Genomic DNA, 14073 nt, shown 5'->3' with positions numbered 1-14073 from the left:
TAGTTGTCCTAGGACCCATTCAACCGTAGGTAAAACGTGCCTTTCCCTGAGAACCCCCTTGTTAAGTTTGGTCAGATCCACACAGAGGCGGTATCCACCTGAAACTTTAGGAACTACCACCAAGCCTGCACACCATGCCGTTGGCTTGTCAATACGCCTAATAACTCCTTGTCTTTCAAGCGAGTCAAGTTCATCTTTAACCACGTTATGGAGGGGCAGGGGAATCCTACGTGGGACGCTCAGAGCAAAAGGTACAGCGTTCGGTTTTAGTCGGATAGTGTACTCCGCACCAAAAGTCCCTAAGCCTTCAAAAATTTCCTGCGTCGGCAACTGACCAGGAGAATGAGAAGGAGGAGCCTGACTTACTTGCGAACGTGTCAGAGCATCAACGAAATGAACAACTCCAAGAGCTGTGATGGCTCGGTAACCCAGAAGTGGCGTCGACTGCGACGGCAGGACGTAGACTCTCTGCTACGAAGTGCGACCTTTCCATTCGAGGGTAGCTAAAAATTGACCAGCAACCCTCAACTGCCGGTTGTCTGGCCCGGTGAGGCGACCCTCCGGCGCGTCCAGCCGCGATGGAATGCCTGGAAAGCTGGCCGGAACCACAGTCACTTCTGCACCAGAGTCCACTTTAAATTGAAGAGGAAGTCCGTTGACCTTGATACACACGAACTTGGCGTTCTCCGTCTTCTCCTTCTTGATAGGATGCACAGAAATGGAGTGCGAGTGTCTTGCGGATGAGCGTTGCTTGGAGACGCAGGCGTTCTCAAAATGACCCTTCTTTTTGCAGAACCTGCATGCAGCGTTCCGCGCAGGGCAGGTATCACGTGTATGGGCCTCGCGTCCGCAGAAGTTGCAGGGTTTTTTCGAAGCGTATCGACGAGCGTCTCTCGGAAAGGATTTGCGACGCGCGGTGGCGTCCACATGCACAGGCAAAGCAGCGTTTTAAGGCGGAAGCCTTTAATCCCTCATCGTTGTAAGCAGGAGTTGTCGACAGAAAATGTCACGCTTTTCAATTGGTCGAAATGCTCGTGACGTCACAGTGCGCGAATTTCAAATGGGGCCAGTTGTATTTTGGCTAGTAACCATGCAACCAATCAAAGGGATCGTATAGTGATGCTCCAACTAAGTGGGACTGAGTTTAGTTAATTGCTTAATTAATGAATTAGCCTAATTACGATAGAGGAGAATGAAGAGGTCAGAAGAAAGAGAAAAAGAAAGACGCGCGTCGCAACAACCGCGTGCGCGGAAGGAGACGCTGCTGAAAAAACAGATAAGTACGAAGCCGAGTTCGCTCCACCACCACGCACTTCCCCACTCATTTCGACGTTGCTCGTTTCATATACGTTGTGTCGAACATCCTAGACAGTTCCAACATTTTATAGGTGAATGACAGAACACGATGGATAGAATTGCAATAATAAAAATATGAAATAGCCTAATTAACCTTTCTAGTTAGACCGCATAAATCAACAATACCGAGAACGAAATTGGTGGAGTTGGGGAATCGAACCAGGGTCTCCGGAGTGCGACACGAGCACGCTAGCCACTCCAAAAGAAAGACGCGCGTCGCAGCAACAACCGCGTCCGCGGAAGGAGACGCTGCTGAAAAAACAGATAAGTACGAAGCCGCGCCCGCTCCACCACCACGCACTTCCCCACTCAGTTCCACGTTGCTCGTTTCATATACGTAGTGTCGAACATCCTAGACAGTTCCAACATTTTACAGGTGAATGACAGAACACGATGGATAGAATTGCAATAATAAAAATATCAAATAGCCTAATTAACCTTTCTAGTTAGACCGCATAAATCAACAATACCGAGGACGAAATTGGTCGAGTTGGGGAATCGAACCAGGGTCTCCGGAGTGCGACACGAGCACGCTAGCCACTCCGTAATGCCAGCTGAATGGTTTGGAATGAACAAAGGCGCGTCTAGCTAATACGGCGTCTTCGTTCACTCCCATCTTCCCCCTTTCCCTTACGGCGAGGTGCAGGTGTCCACCCAGATATGCGAGAGAGATACATTTCCTTTCCTCAAAAAATAAATTTACCGTCCCGCAAGGCGTACAGCCGAATTGGCGATGGCGTTCTGTAGACTCCTGGCAGCGTTGCAAGACACTGTCGCGTTCCACTCTTACAGGCGAAGCTTAACATCTTAACCACACATCAGTGTTCAAGCAGACAGCCAATGGACGCGTCATTCGGTGGCAGCACTTGAATCATCATTCACAACCACATTCGTGTGCAGAATGCTGTACTCAGGCTTTCGCCTTGCACCACTTTAGTCGCCAAAGTGACTCCAAATTTTTGCGCTCGTTCCTTGCTTTCCTTCTGCGCGTCCTCATACAAGCGGGCATGTAAAAGCGCCTTCTCGAGAGTCAAATCCGGTGTTCGGCAAAGCTGTTCCCAAAGCTTAGTATCGAACAGGCCAACAACGAAGCGGTCACGAACCAGGTCACGAACCAGCCTGTCGGCAGGCGGCAGCGTATCGCGTCTGTGAGACTTGTGGCGCTTCGGCTCTGTCATTTTTTGACAGGAGCCACGACTGAAGTCGTCGGACCTCATCAATTTTGCTCACTTTGGATTCGGCAAGTTGATCGGCATTCGTGGACACCAATTTCATTGAGGTGGGCCCAGGTTTTCAAATTTTAAAGCGGGTTTTCCTTGCCGCCTCCGGCGCCGACGCTAAGCCTAACGGCTGCGCCGGCGTTCGGCTGCGAGGGAGCTCCTGCTTTCAGCAAGATGACGGAGACGCCCGTTCAACGCGGTTATGACCCGGAGGCCATGTCTTGGTCGACCGTTCCCGTCACTGTGGAAGCCAAATCGGCACCCGCGGACCCGATCCGCAATGAATCTCTCCTCCGTCTACTTGAGCGTCGCTCCAGACGAGAGGCCAAAATAGCGGCGGACGCCTCGGCAACCGCCGAAACTGCTACCCACCAAGCTCCCGCCTCGCAAGCGGCAAAGGACTCCGGCCGTAAGGGCCGCAACCCAGTGACCAAGTGGAGGCCCAAGCTTTTACCAAAGTTTCAAAAGGACGACTTTGTCATCGTGATCAAACCCCGGAAATCGTTGGCCATCCGGGACGCCTTTCAACGCAAGGAGCTCGGTGCCGCGTTCGGCGCTTTCCTCGCGGCGCCTCAGGCAGCCGAGTTGAGCCTCCTTTTAAGCAAGGAACAAAATTTGATCCTCGCCAGCACCCGGAACGCTCACGTCGCAGACCGTCTGCTAGGCGACTTTTCTATCAAATCGACCAAAGGAGATGTGCCTCTCGCCGGCCATCTCAAAGAACACGAAGTGGACGTCTGCTATGGGGTCATTACGGTGGCCAACCAAGAGACGTTGAGTCTCTCCAACCTTGCGTGCAGTGGAGGAGCGGCACTTTACTCGATATCCGCAAATTCGGCTCCTCAAACAAGGCTCGGCTCACTTTTGCCGGCACGGTGAGGCCTCGATACGTGCACTACAACTCTGAGATTGTCACAGTGCACCAATATTTGCGCACTATTCCGGCCTGCAGTTTATGTGGAACTGTCGGCCATCGGGCGGACTCTTGTCCCAACCCAACACAAGACAAGTGTGTGTGTGGATTCGCGAGCATGCCCAGGATCCGCATAATATCCATGTGGATGCAATGACACACCTTGACACATCCGATATCCCGCCACCTTCCCCTCTTCCCTCAGATCCGTTCCTGTCCCATGTTTCCGAGAAACGATCTTTGCGTCAGCGAACACGCGCTCTAATTCCTCCGTGTTCGTACCCTCTCCCCCGGAGTCTCACTCGGGAGGAGGAGGTATCTGTGCGCCGGATTCGGGCAGGAGCGGCTCTGACGCCTTCTGTGCGTCATCGGTGGCGTGACAAACGTTACGAAGTGACAGACAAGTGTCCTCATTGTGGTGCTGCGCCCGACCAGTGTGATGAAAAACACTTGCTGTGGACTTGCCCGGCTACAGCTTCCGTGCGACGACGTTTACTAAGAAAGGTTGGCCTGCGATGGGACGTTGCAGACGACTATACCAAGTGGACTCTAGATAATCGCTATATCACGAACTTTTGCCGCTTTTTAAGCGAGGCTTGTTTGCACTCCTTTTTATAACTTTCTTTCCTTTTTCATTATGCCTGATGGCAAACAGCTCGAATAAAAAAAAAAGTGTGGCCTGTGTGAACAGCAGGCACCCGTAAAAGAGGGGGTGCGGGCCCCTCACCAGTGTATGCCAAAATGTGCGGTTTGTGGTGGTGGCCATGCCACGAACTCGCGGGACTGCAGTGCTAAATATCGGCATACCAAGCCAGCCGCCCCTAAGGGCGGGAAATCCAGCGGGACGGGCAGGCCGCCACGTCACCCAAGCAGCGATGCTTCAAAACGAGAGACGCCTACTAGCGGGAAGGACGTCAAGAGCTGTCCAGTGCAACCACCGCCTCCACACGGCGGCCAGGAGAAGCAAGCCCGCTCTCAGGACAAGAATTGCGCGGCCGGTTCCTGGGCCAGCGTCGTCAAAAGTGGCAAACAGGTGAGTGGTTCAGGCAGGGTTGCCTCCTCCTCCCACCCCCTCTCCCCTCCCCCTCGCTCGGCGGCTGACGCTGAGCTCCACAACCTTGTAGCTTCTCTCCGGGCACAAAACGAGATGCTACTCGCCAAAATTGAAGCCTTAGAAGCTAAAACAACTCCCCCTCCCCCTAGTACCCCCGACACGGACGCTATGGAGAGCGAGACGGCGGTGGCGCCGGCTCTGGAACCTTCCCTTGCCGAACTCGAAGCCCGTCTTAATGCCAAATTTGACACCCTGTTGGAAACTGCGATGGAACGCCTCATCGCTAGAGTCATGGAGGCCATCCCCTCTATGATCGCTCAACACGACGCGACTAACACCCGTCTTTCTCGCAGAACCGGTCCTCTTAAGGACGTATCTGGTCGGCCCTCCAGATTGTCCCGCCGAGTAAATGACCTTGACGATGACGAAGACAGCTGCCCCCTTCCAGTTGCTGAGCTTCAGCCCCTGGTATCTGGCTCGGGGGCAACCTCACTTCCACCTCTCACCTCTAAATCTGATCATGGCAGGACACCACCGGTGCAGGCGCTCCCCTCTTTCCAAATCGGCTTCCCCCATTACGATTACTCAATGGAACTGTCGGGGGCTCCGGTCCCGTTCCAAGCGGGCCGACCTCCGACTTTTCCTTTCAACCTTTCAGCATTTGCCTGCCGTAGTTGCCCTCCAAGAGCCAGGGAAAGGCGCCGTACTAACAAATTATACGACGTTCTAGCAGGATCCCTCGTCTTGTCTATTAGTCATAGAAATTATACAGCCAACCAAGTCGACTTAGACATGCAACTTGAATACTCCTATGTAATGGTGACCCTCCTCCCACTCCGCAAACAGGACCCACCACTACACATACTCAATGTATACTGCAATCCGAAATTGCCGAATGTATCATTTGCGGACCTCTTTAGCCGCGCACTGAGAGTTGCGGGTCGAGACCCCCTCCTGATTGTGGGCGATTTCAACGCTCCCGCTCGGATGTGGGGTTACTGCCGTGAAGAGAAGCGGGGACGCACGTTGGCGGAGCTTGCGTCAACGCTGGGCCTCAGTCTTCACACTGACCCAGTCCATCCAACTCGTATAGGCAACTCCGTGACTAGGGATACATGTCCGGACTTGACCTTCACCCGCAACATTCAATATGCAGACTGGGTCAACACTGTTAGGGACGAGGTAGCAGCACCCCACCGCTGCCACCAGTTTGTTAAGGACGAGGTAGCAGCATCCCACCGCTGCCACCAGTTTGTTACAGACGAGGTAGCATGGTCGTGTGCCGGAGAGTGAATGAGGGACGTCTGAGACGAGGCTGCTGGAAAAGACAATTAGAGGACTTTATACAGGAATATTTACAAGCGAGCTGCAGGAACGCTGCATCACGACAGCTCAACAGGAGACCATGATGACAAAAAGCTCCTCGGCCGTGCCGCTGTCGGGGTTTTTAAGAGTTCCCTTCCCTAGGGTCCCTAGATGGGGGCCGGGCCTGCAGGGGAAGGAAGTTCTCACTGGCACCAATCACAGACACACACGCACTCACTCACTCCCGAGAGATCACACCGCCGTCACGCGCTGGGAGAGGGGAAACGATGCCATCCACGTAGCGCAGACGCCGGAATGTCCGTGAGCGGCCTTCACGCGCATTTCGAACGCGCGTTCACACTCGGTGCAGGCGAAACGCTCGCTCAACCGGGCAGACGGACGCGGCTTCCGTGGCAATCCAGGTGCTCATCCAACGCGCGTCTCGGGGTTAGTCGGCGTTCCGCTGTAGCCATGCCGTTGTCTTCCCCACGACGAAGGCGAGACGTAACAGACTGCCCCGCCGGGGGAAGAAGATCCCGATGGACAGGGGACAGCATCCGCTGTCCGGAGGGATGTCGCTTGAGGCTGGTCTCAACCGGAGTCGGTTGTCTCTCGGCGGTTCTAGAGCTCAGCGCGCCCCGAAGGCTTCCTTTCCACGTGCAGGATCATAAAGGGCACTGCAAACTGACTCGTGCTCCACTAGCGTTAGAACCACGCCGAAAACCCAACCGCTCAGTCAGCAAGCACGACACAATCCCCACTAAGCGATGCCAGGCTCTTTCTCTCTTACAAAGCCAATTAACCCCTGGGAGTAGTTCAGCAGCACTGAGAAAATGCCCACAGATCGGCACATTACACCACAAAGCGCCTCTCAAATTTAAAACAATAAACAAAACCAATTGGTTCAAAATCCTACATCAGAAAGAAAAAGACCAGCAAACTGCAACCATGATGCTGACTCTTGCGCTAGGGACCTCAACTTAAGCTATCGGCATTACCTTTGAGACTCCCCTTTTTGTGATGTATTCCGATTCATAATGACCCCGACAATTACGAACGCGCTTGCTCCCCTTCATTTTCTGCTAAACTTTTTTTTTCAGCAGGAATCGCTCAAAAAAGAAAAATCAAACAGCAGAGACATACTCGGAATCCGCTGCTAACGAGCCGCGCCGCGGCTCAAAGGGGTCGCCTATTCAACCGCGCCCTTCGCGGTCGCACACCAACAGTGGCTTTAGCAGCCGACAATTCACAAAACCGAAGGGTTTAACTCCACTTTGACACCTGCGAGCCTCAGACGCCACGCAACATTGATTTGTTCCGCACCCCGGCCGCGTATCTCCAACACCTGAGCAGCGTCTGAACATTTGAATGCGAGGGGATGACGGTCGCGTATGTAAGAAACGCCTACGAGAACTCATTTCTCGATTCAACAGCGTCCTTCGACTGGAACGCGTTCTGCGGCGTTCTTCCATGCGGTAGCTGGGCGTCCTCTGCGGCCCGCTGCGAGTTTTACGCGTCCTACTACCGTAGCGTCCCCACAATGGGTCAGGTGGCTTTCGCGCTGTCTGTACACGCCGAGCTAGTCTGGCCCTAGTGCGGTGCCTGTCGCATCTGGAGTGCCGCGGTGGCAGTATCCGACGAATACGGTGATGACCGGCCTTAACCCCTACAATGGTTTGGGCCCGTCCTTCGTCCTTTTTCTGCGGTCTACCCCTTGGCTTGGCTCTCTCTGAGCGCGGCCCCTTTCCTAAAACTGCCTTCGCAGAACGGCCCTGCGCGCCTCCCTTTCTCGCGGTGTCCTCACCCTCCGCATCTTCTCGCTGACGCAGCACCGAGCCGTATTTCCCCCTTAAGAGGGCTCACCAGCTACAAGGCAACTCAGATTTGAACTTTTTCTGTCGATAGATGGCAGCACCTGAGTACCCCAAAAAGGAGGGAAGTTCTATTCCCCCTCCAGGTGTGTAAACTACACCGCGACACGAAAAAAAGTATTCGTTCTTCCGCGTACACAAAGTAGAGCCCAGAACTATCTGTAGGTATGCGGCCAAGGTTCCAGAGACCGAAGCACAAAAAAGTTGACCCCCCTCTCAAGCCATTGAGCACAGAAGGATGTGGGGGTCATACAATGGACCATTTCCCAGTAACCCACCAATTTAGCGTTTCTGGTTTGGGTCGCCTAAGCTTCCTTCAGTCTTTTCTGCGAAAATTCTTTTACAATGGTAAGGTGGGGTGACTGGTTTCGCCTGAGCAGACAGGTGTGGTCGGTTAAAATGGCTTGGTGCATCCGCAGGACATTACCCGGAAAAGGTTCCATTGTGTTGAACACCTATGTAGTCAGTCTCTAAATAAAAGGAAAGAAAGGAGCTCCTAGCACTGTAACGGACACGTGTCGTGTTCGTATCAGTGCCGCGCATCAGTGATTGCATCGCGCCGATGCGCAACAGTAATGCGCAGTAGGTTACAGCGTCCCGCTCGGCTCGCCCAGAACGCCGGCGCGCGTCCCGCTCGGCTTGCCCAGAACGCCGGCGCGCGTCCCGCTCGGCTTGCCCAGAACGCCGGCACGCGTCCCGCTCGGCTCGCCCAGAACGCCGGCGCGCGTCCCGCTCGGCTTGCCCAGAACGCCGGCGCGCGTCCCGCTCGGCTTGCCCAGAACGCCGGCACGCGTCCCGCTCGGCTCGCCCAGAACGCCGGCGCGCGTCCCACTCGGCTGGCCCAGAACGCCGGCAAGCGTCGTCCCTCCGGTACAGCGCTCTTGCTCGTGCCTATAAAAGCTGTGCCTTCAATAAACAGTGGTTCATTCTTGCACTGACCATGCTGCTGTAAGCGTCGTCCCTCCGGCTGGTTACAAGCACAAGGCTCATGGCTGGTCTTCTTCCCTTTCCCGCGTAGCCTTCCTTAAATAGCTGCAGAAGGATGTCCTCGATTGTAGTGACAGCGTGCAGCTTACTTTGCCTAGTCTCGTACGAGCGTTCCCAGGGCCGGACACCCATCTTCCGCTTCTCAGCACCAACAAGGCTTGAGTTTGGCTTGTTCTGACGGTAGCCATCATCTTGTGGCACTTTTGTGCGCCATACTTTGTTCCCTGATTTGTCTCAAGGTGCTTGAATACCAGCAGGCAACAAGTCAGCAGAAAATGCCAGCAAAGAATTTCAGGTACGGGAAGCGTAAACGTGCAGGTGCACTGATTGCGAACACCAGAAAGAGGCAAGCTCGTGATAACGAACCTCCTACGTGCAAAACACACTATCCCCTCTATGGTGGCGACCTTGCCCACCCTGCTGAAGATTCTGCGTCCCCAGAAGTCAACGAGCACAACCCAAGGCCGGCAGACGTTGAAGCCCCCATCAAAGAATCCGAGGTGTCAGGAAGTGCCCTGTCATCTTCAGTGATGAGCACAACAGAGTCGTGCGACGAAGATATTGCTAATGGAGGTCCCGCGATCACCACCGTAAAGAGCGGCAGTGCAAATGCTGGAATTCAAGGGCGGCGCATTGTTAGCCTTCAGTACCTGTTGACCAGCTTGCAAAAGACCGCCCTCCATGTTCCCTTCAACTGCACTTTGGCGGATATGGACTGTGTGTCTGAAAGAAAGCAAGGTCTACGAAGCACGTTGACTCTTGTATGCAGGATGTGCCGAAGGAAGGATGTCATCCACACAGACCCGCCATCTGATGCGCAAGCTTCCAGCGGCTGCGGTGATATAAACACATCAGCGGTGTGTGGAATAATGTCAATTGGCTGTGGCTTCTCAAACCTTAACGAACTGCTTGCGTCTATGAACATCCCAAGAATGTCATCGGACACTTACACGAAAATAGAGGACGACGTTGGCAACATTATCAATCAAGCCGCCTGGGAGGAAATGAAAACAGCGGGCGCAGAGGAGGCAAGGCTGGCAAGAGAATGCGGCGACATTGACAGTGACGGTACACCCACGATAGCAGTCATCGCAGATGGTGCGTGGTCAAAGAGATCCTACAGGAACAAATATGACGCTCCGTCAGGCGTGGTGAGTGCACGAATTTATTTAGTTGCCATAGCGGTAAAAAGCGCTGCATTTTGTACTTGAAATATTTCACACTTGTTCTTTCGGCTAATTGGGGAGGTATGGAAAAGATCCGCGCTTTCATAACCTAGCTGCATGTACACGGGGCTATGTACCGTTGTGATCGAAAGGCATCAAACTGCCTAGAGGTAGTTTTAAAGTAGCACTTGAATAGCAGGCATGATAAGCTGAAATACCTATATGTTCGAGCGATTAGCAGTGCAGCCAGTAGGGCAGCTTCTTGACTAATATTGGTCTTACTCTTTCAGGCTGCTATCGTTGGTCACAGAACTGGAAAGGTCCTGTACCTTGGCGTGAAAAACAAGATATGCGCAATGTGTGGCCGGACTCCACAAGGTGCCACCCCGAAACAGCATCAGTGCCACAAGAACTGGCAGGGAAGCTCAACTAGCATGGAGCAAGCTATTGTGGTGGAAGGCTTCAAGAAAAGCGTTGAGCTACATGGCATCAAATATACAAAACTTATTGCTGATGGCGATTCCAGCACTTACAGATCTATCGTAGCAGCAGCACCGTATGGCAACCAGCGGGTTGAAAAAATTGAGTGCAGGAACCACCTACTTCGAAACTATGCAGCAAAAATAAGAGAGATCGCTCAGAAGAAGCGGCTAGAAAAAATTCCTCCTAAATTAAAGAACTCTATTCTCCAAGCAGCTGTTCGCCTACGGCATGGAGTTGCAACAGCAATAAAAGTTAGAAGCTCTGAAGAGGCATCGTTTTCTGAAAAAATAGACCGTCTTGCTCATGACATAAAGAACGGCCCAAATCATGTGTTCGGAGACCACGCTAACTGCGCTGATTACTTCTGTTCCGGAAGCAAAGCGGGAGAAGAAAATATATTTCCTGAAATAGTTCAAAAAGGCATCTTTGAAGAAATTTGTGTTGCCATGAGCAGAGTGGTTGCAAACACGGCGAGCCTAATAATGGACGTCGATAACAATGCTGCCGAACATTACAACTCCATTGTGGCGAAATTTGTAGGAGGAAAGAGGATAAACTATTGTTTGAAAAGATCCTACGAGACAAGGTGTTTTGCAGCCTCCTTATCGCTCAACTGCCGAGGAACATACCACGAAAAAATCACGCGCAGGATTTCGGGAGGGCAGCTTGGAGGATGCACAGAATCATTTGTGAAGGCGATAGTTTCTAGGAGGAATTCAAAGCGAAAGCTACCGAAAAAGAAGATACCAACCACTTCACGCTGCAAGCGCAGAGAAAAGGAGCGACATACTGGTGCCGATGCTGATTACGGCTTACCAGACATGGAGCCCGGTGCTTTTCAATCTACTTCCGACACCTTCCTGAAATCGCTTTCGCTATCAGCAACCAACATCGAAGACCTGCAGCGAGCAACGTCGAAGCAGAGTGGATGCACTCTGTGGAAACAAGAAAGGCGAAAGAGATTGACAGCATCATTGTTTGGTGCTATTTGTAAAATGAAACCAACGACGGGATGTGGGCGGACAGTTGGCGAAATCCTGTACAAGGAAATAACTTCCGAAGCGATTCGGTATGGAAAAGACGAGTGCTTAGCACTCAAGCAAATCGAAAATGAGTGCAACGTCGTGGTGAAGGAGTGCGGCCTGTTTGTTGACCAGGAGAACCCCTTTCTTGGCGCTTCCCCGGACGGACTCATTGGGGAGGACGTTCTTGTTGAAGTCAAGTGTCCTTACTCAGCGAGGGACCTTACTCCACTAGAAGGAGTTCGCGCCAAAAAAATAGTCTGTTGTGAGGAAAACAAGAGCGGGAGATTGCAGCTGAAGACAAAAAGTAATTACTGGTACCAAGTGCAAGGACAGCTGAATATTGCTCGCCGTAAAAAGTGCTTGTTTGTGCTGTGGACCAAAAAAGGCATCAGCACTGAAGTGATTTCCAGGAATCAATCGTTTTGGGAGGACGAGATGTTGCCGCGGCTCAAAAAATTTTATATGTACTGCTTGCTGCCTGAGCTCGTGGACCCAAGGAGGAGCCGTGGCCTTCCAATTCGTGAGCCTGATTACATTCTCGAAGCACAAAAGGCTCGCTCGCTCAAGCGACCTTTGAAGGAAACGTCGGAAAATGACGATAGCCAAGAAACCGCCTAGAACACCCATTCTGGCTACAGCGTGCGTTTCGCTTTTCCTTCTTTCACTGTGTCCCGCGCGACACACACGAACTGCGTTCACTGTGCAGCTGACGCAAGCCATCCTGCGCTACAGTATAGGTGCCGTCGGACGATGACGCGTTTCATCCACAGATGAACGGCCACATGCAGCGCTTGAACAAAACCATTGCAGACGAGCTCGGCATGCATGCCGACGCAGAACACAAGGCCTGGGATGTCTTCCTTCCGTACGTCATGTTCGTCTACTACAGCGCACTTATTGAGACCAGTACTATGTGACACATTTTAGGCTCATTTACGGCAAAAAGTAACCACAACGCTGGACGCCATGCTGCCAAACGTCACCAATGAGGACATACTTGACGTCACCGCCTGCTTGCAGCGTGCAGAAGCTCTACGAGTTGCCCGGCTACGCATTACAGACCAAGAGCGAACGTACGCCCAACGCTGCAGTCTCCGCCGTCTCCACGCACAATACAAGCCAGGTGACCGTGTGTGGGTGGAGACGCCTATTCTACGGCAGCCCAATAAAGAGCTTCTTTCAGTACCACGTTAATCTGCTCGTCTGTGTTTTCACGGCATTTTCACCACCTCGTGAAAATATTTAAATTATAACAGATTTACTTGCTTTGATACCTCCTTCCCTGCTTATAATTCCACAAAGAAATAAATCAGAGTTAGAGAAAACTGAAGAGGACGGGAAGTGTGGCTCGCAAAAGCACCGAGAGCGTCCTGCAGCTATGCATGGTGGCCGGACGCAAACTTTGTCATTGCATAAGCGAGTTCTTGCTTAGCCCTGTTTCCATGAACCAATAACGTCAGGTTGAGTCGGGCTGCGCAAGGTCAACCCAACTCGACCAACGCGTGTTGTTAGTGGCTATTTATTGGCAGTGTTGTCAGTAACGCGTTACAAGTAACGGCGTTACCGGCAACGCGTTACTTTTTTCGGTAACATAGTAACGTACTCGTTACCATTTGAAATTGTTACGGGTAACGTACTTTCGGTAATTAGAGGTGTCATGTTACTGGTTACTTCTTAATTCAATTGTCCTTCTCCGCCTCTCTTTCAGAAAAAAAAACGCCAAAAATAATATTGCAAATAAACAAAATCTACCGGTGTTCTTGACGACCCTTGTTGCGGCTCGCATGCATGCCAAAAAAAAACCTGCCCTTGACGACGCACTCAACTAAAAAAAAGCACGAACACGCAGTCACAAACTTGTCTTCGCCCCCAAACCACTCACACACACATCTCTCTAAAGAGTGGACGCATGCCAAGCCACCAATGAACCATTTGCAGAAATCTGTAAGTCAGTGTCTCGTTCCCAGGTGACACTCTCGCATTCTTTGTGGAAGAAGTTCCCTCTTCTGAGAAAACTCAGGAATGTCGCCAGTTTACTTCAAGGTGGCCCTAAGAGAGCCGTGGAAAGAGTACAATGGTACAGCACACAAAAGGGGATCGCAGTCAACCAGCTGTTTCTATCTGCAACTCCGGCTACGTTTCTCGTTATTGAGCTCCTAAGCGAGTGAAGCTGACCTTGAACACCTTGACGTAAACACTCGCATTTTTGCGATAATTACGAAGGTTCAAGTAAAAAAAAATTTTTTATGTGCGCAAATATATTTTTTCAGGAACTATGACATTTACATTTCTTTGTTGCTACACAATTTCCGCGTAATTTCGTAAGCAGAAGCACACCAGAATTACTGTAAATTTGCTCAGTTCAGCTATGTTTTCTTTGTGAAGTTGGAATTATATGAGGTATGAGCTTTATAAAACTGTTATCTTGAGTTCTTACAGCAAAGACGCACTGATTAAAATTTATGGCCATGGAGTGACGGCAAAGTAACGTGCGATACTTTTTTTCGGTAACGGTAACGCGTTCCTTTTTTTTAGTGTAACGAGTAACGTATTTAGTTACTTTTTTTCGGTAACGCCTACAACACTGTAATTATTGGTAATAAGAAAGTAAAAAGAAGGACCAGACGTCGCGTGTTTGCATAAACTCGATTTTAGCGAGTGAAGACCGGTTCAACTGCAGCGACACCAAGCTT

At 51.6% G+C, this 14073-nt stretch overlaps 1 protein-coding gene across 1 annotated transcript; it reads left to right on the top strand.

The window, feature by feature from the left end:
• The first annotated feature begins 7686 nt into the window (after nt 1–7686).
• Nucleotides 7687–12537, top strand: LOC149328257 (uncharacterized). The gene is made up of 2 exons (XM_089559938.1): nt 7687–9857; nt 10163–12537. Exons 1-2 carry the CDS (start codon nt 8982–8984, stop codon nt 11996–11998), a joined length of 2712 nt encoding a protein of 903 aa, XP_089416064.1. The 5' UTR covers nt 7687–8981; the 3' UTR covers nt 11999–12537.
• The last annotated feature ends 1536 nt before the right edge of the window (nt 12538–14073 follow it).

The sequence above is a fragment of the Amblyomma mixtum genome, chromosome 9 (genome assembly GCF_055824585.1).
Source record: "Amblyomma mixtum isolate Tamu chromosome 9, ASM5582458v1, whole genome shotgun sequence".
Lineage (NCBI taxonomy): Eukaryota > Metazoa > Arthropoda > Arachnida > Ixodida > Ixodidae > Amblyomma > Amblyomma mixtum.
Note: the sequence above shows the minus strand (reverse complement) of the source record. Positions and strands in the feature narration are given on the sequence as shown.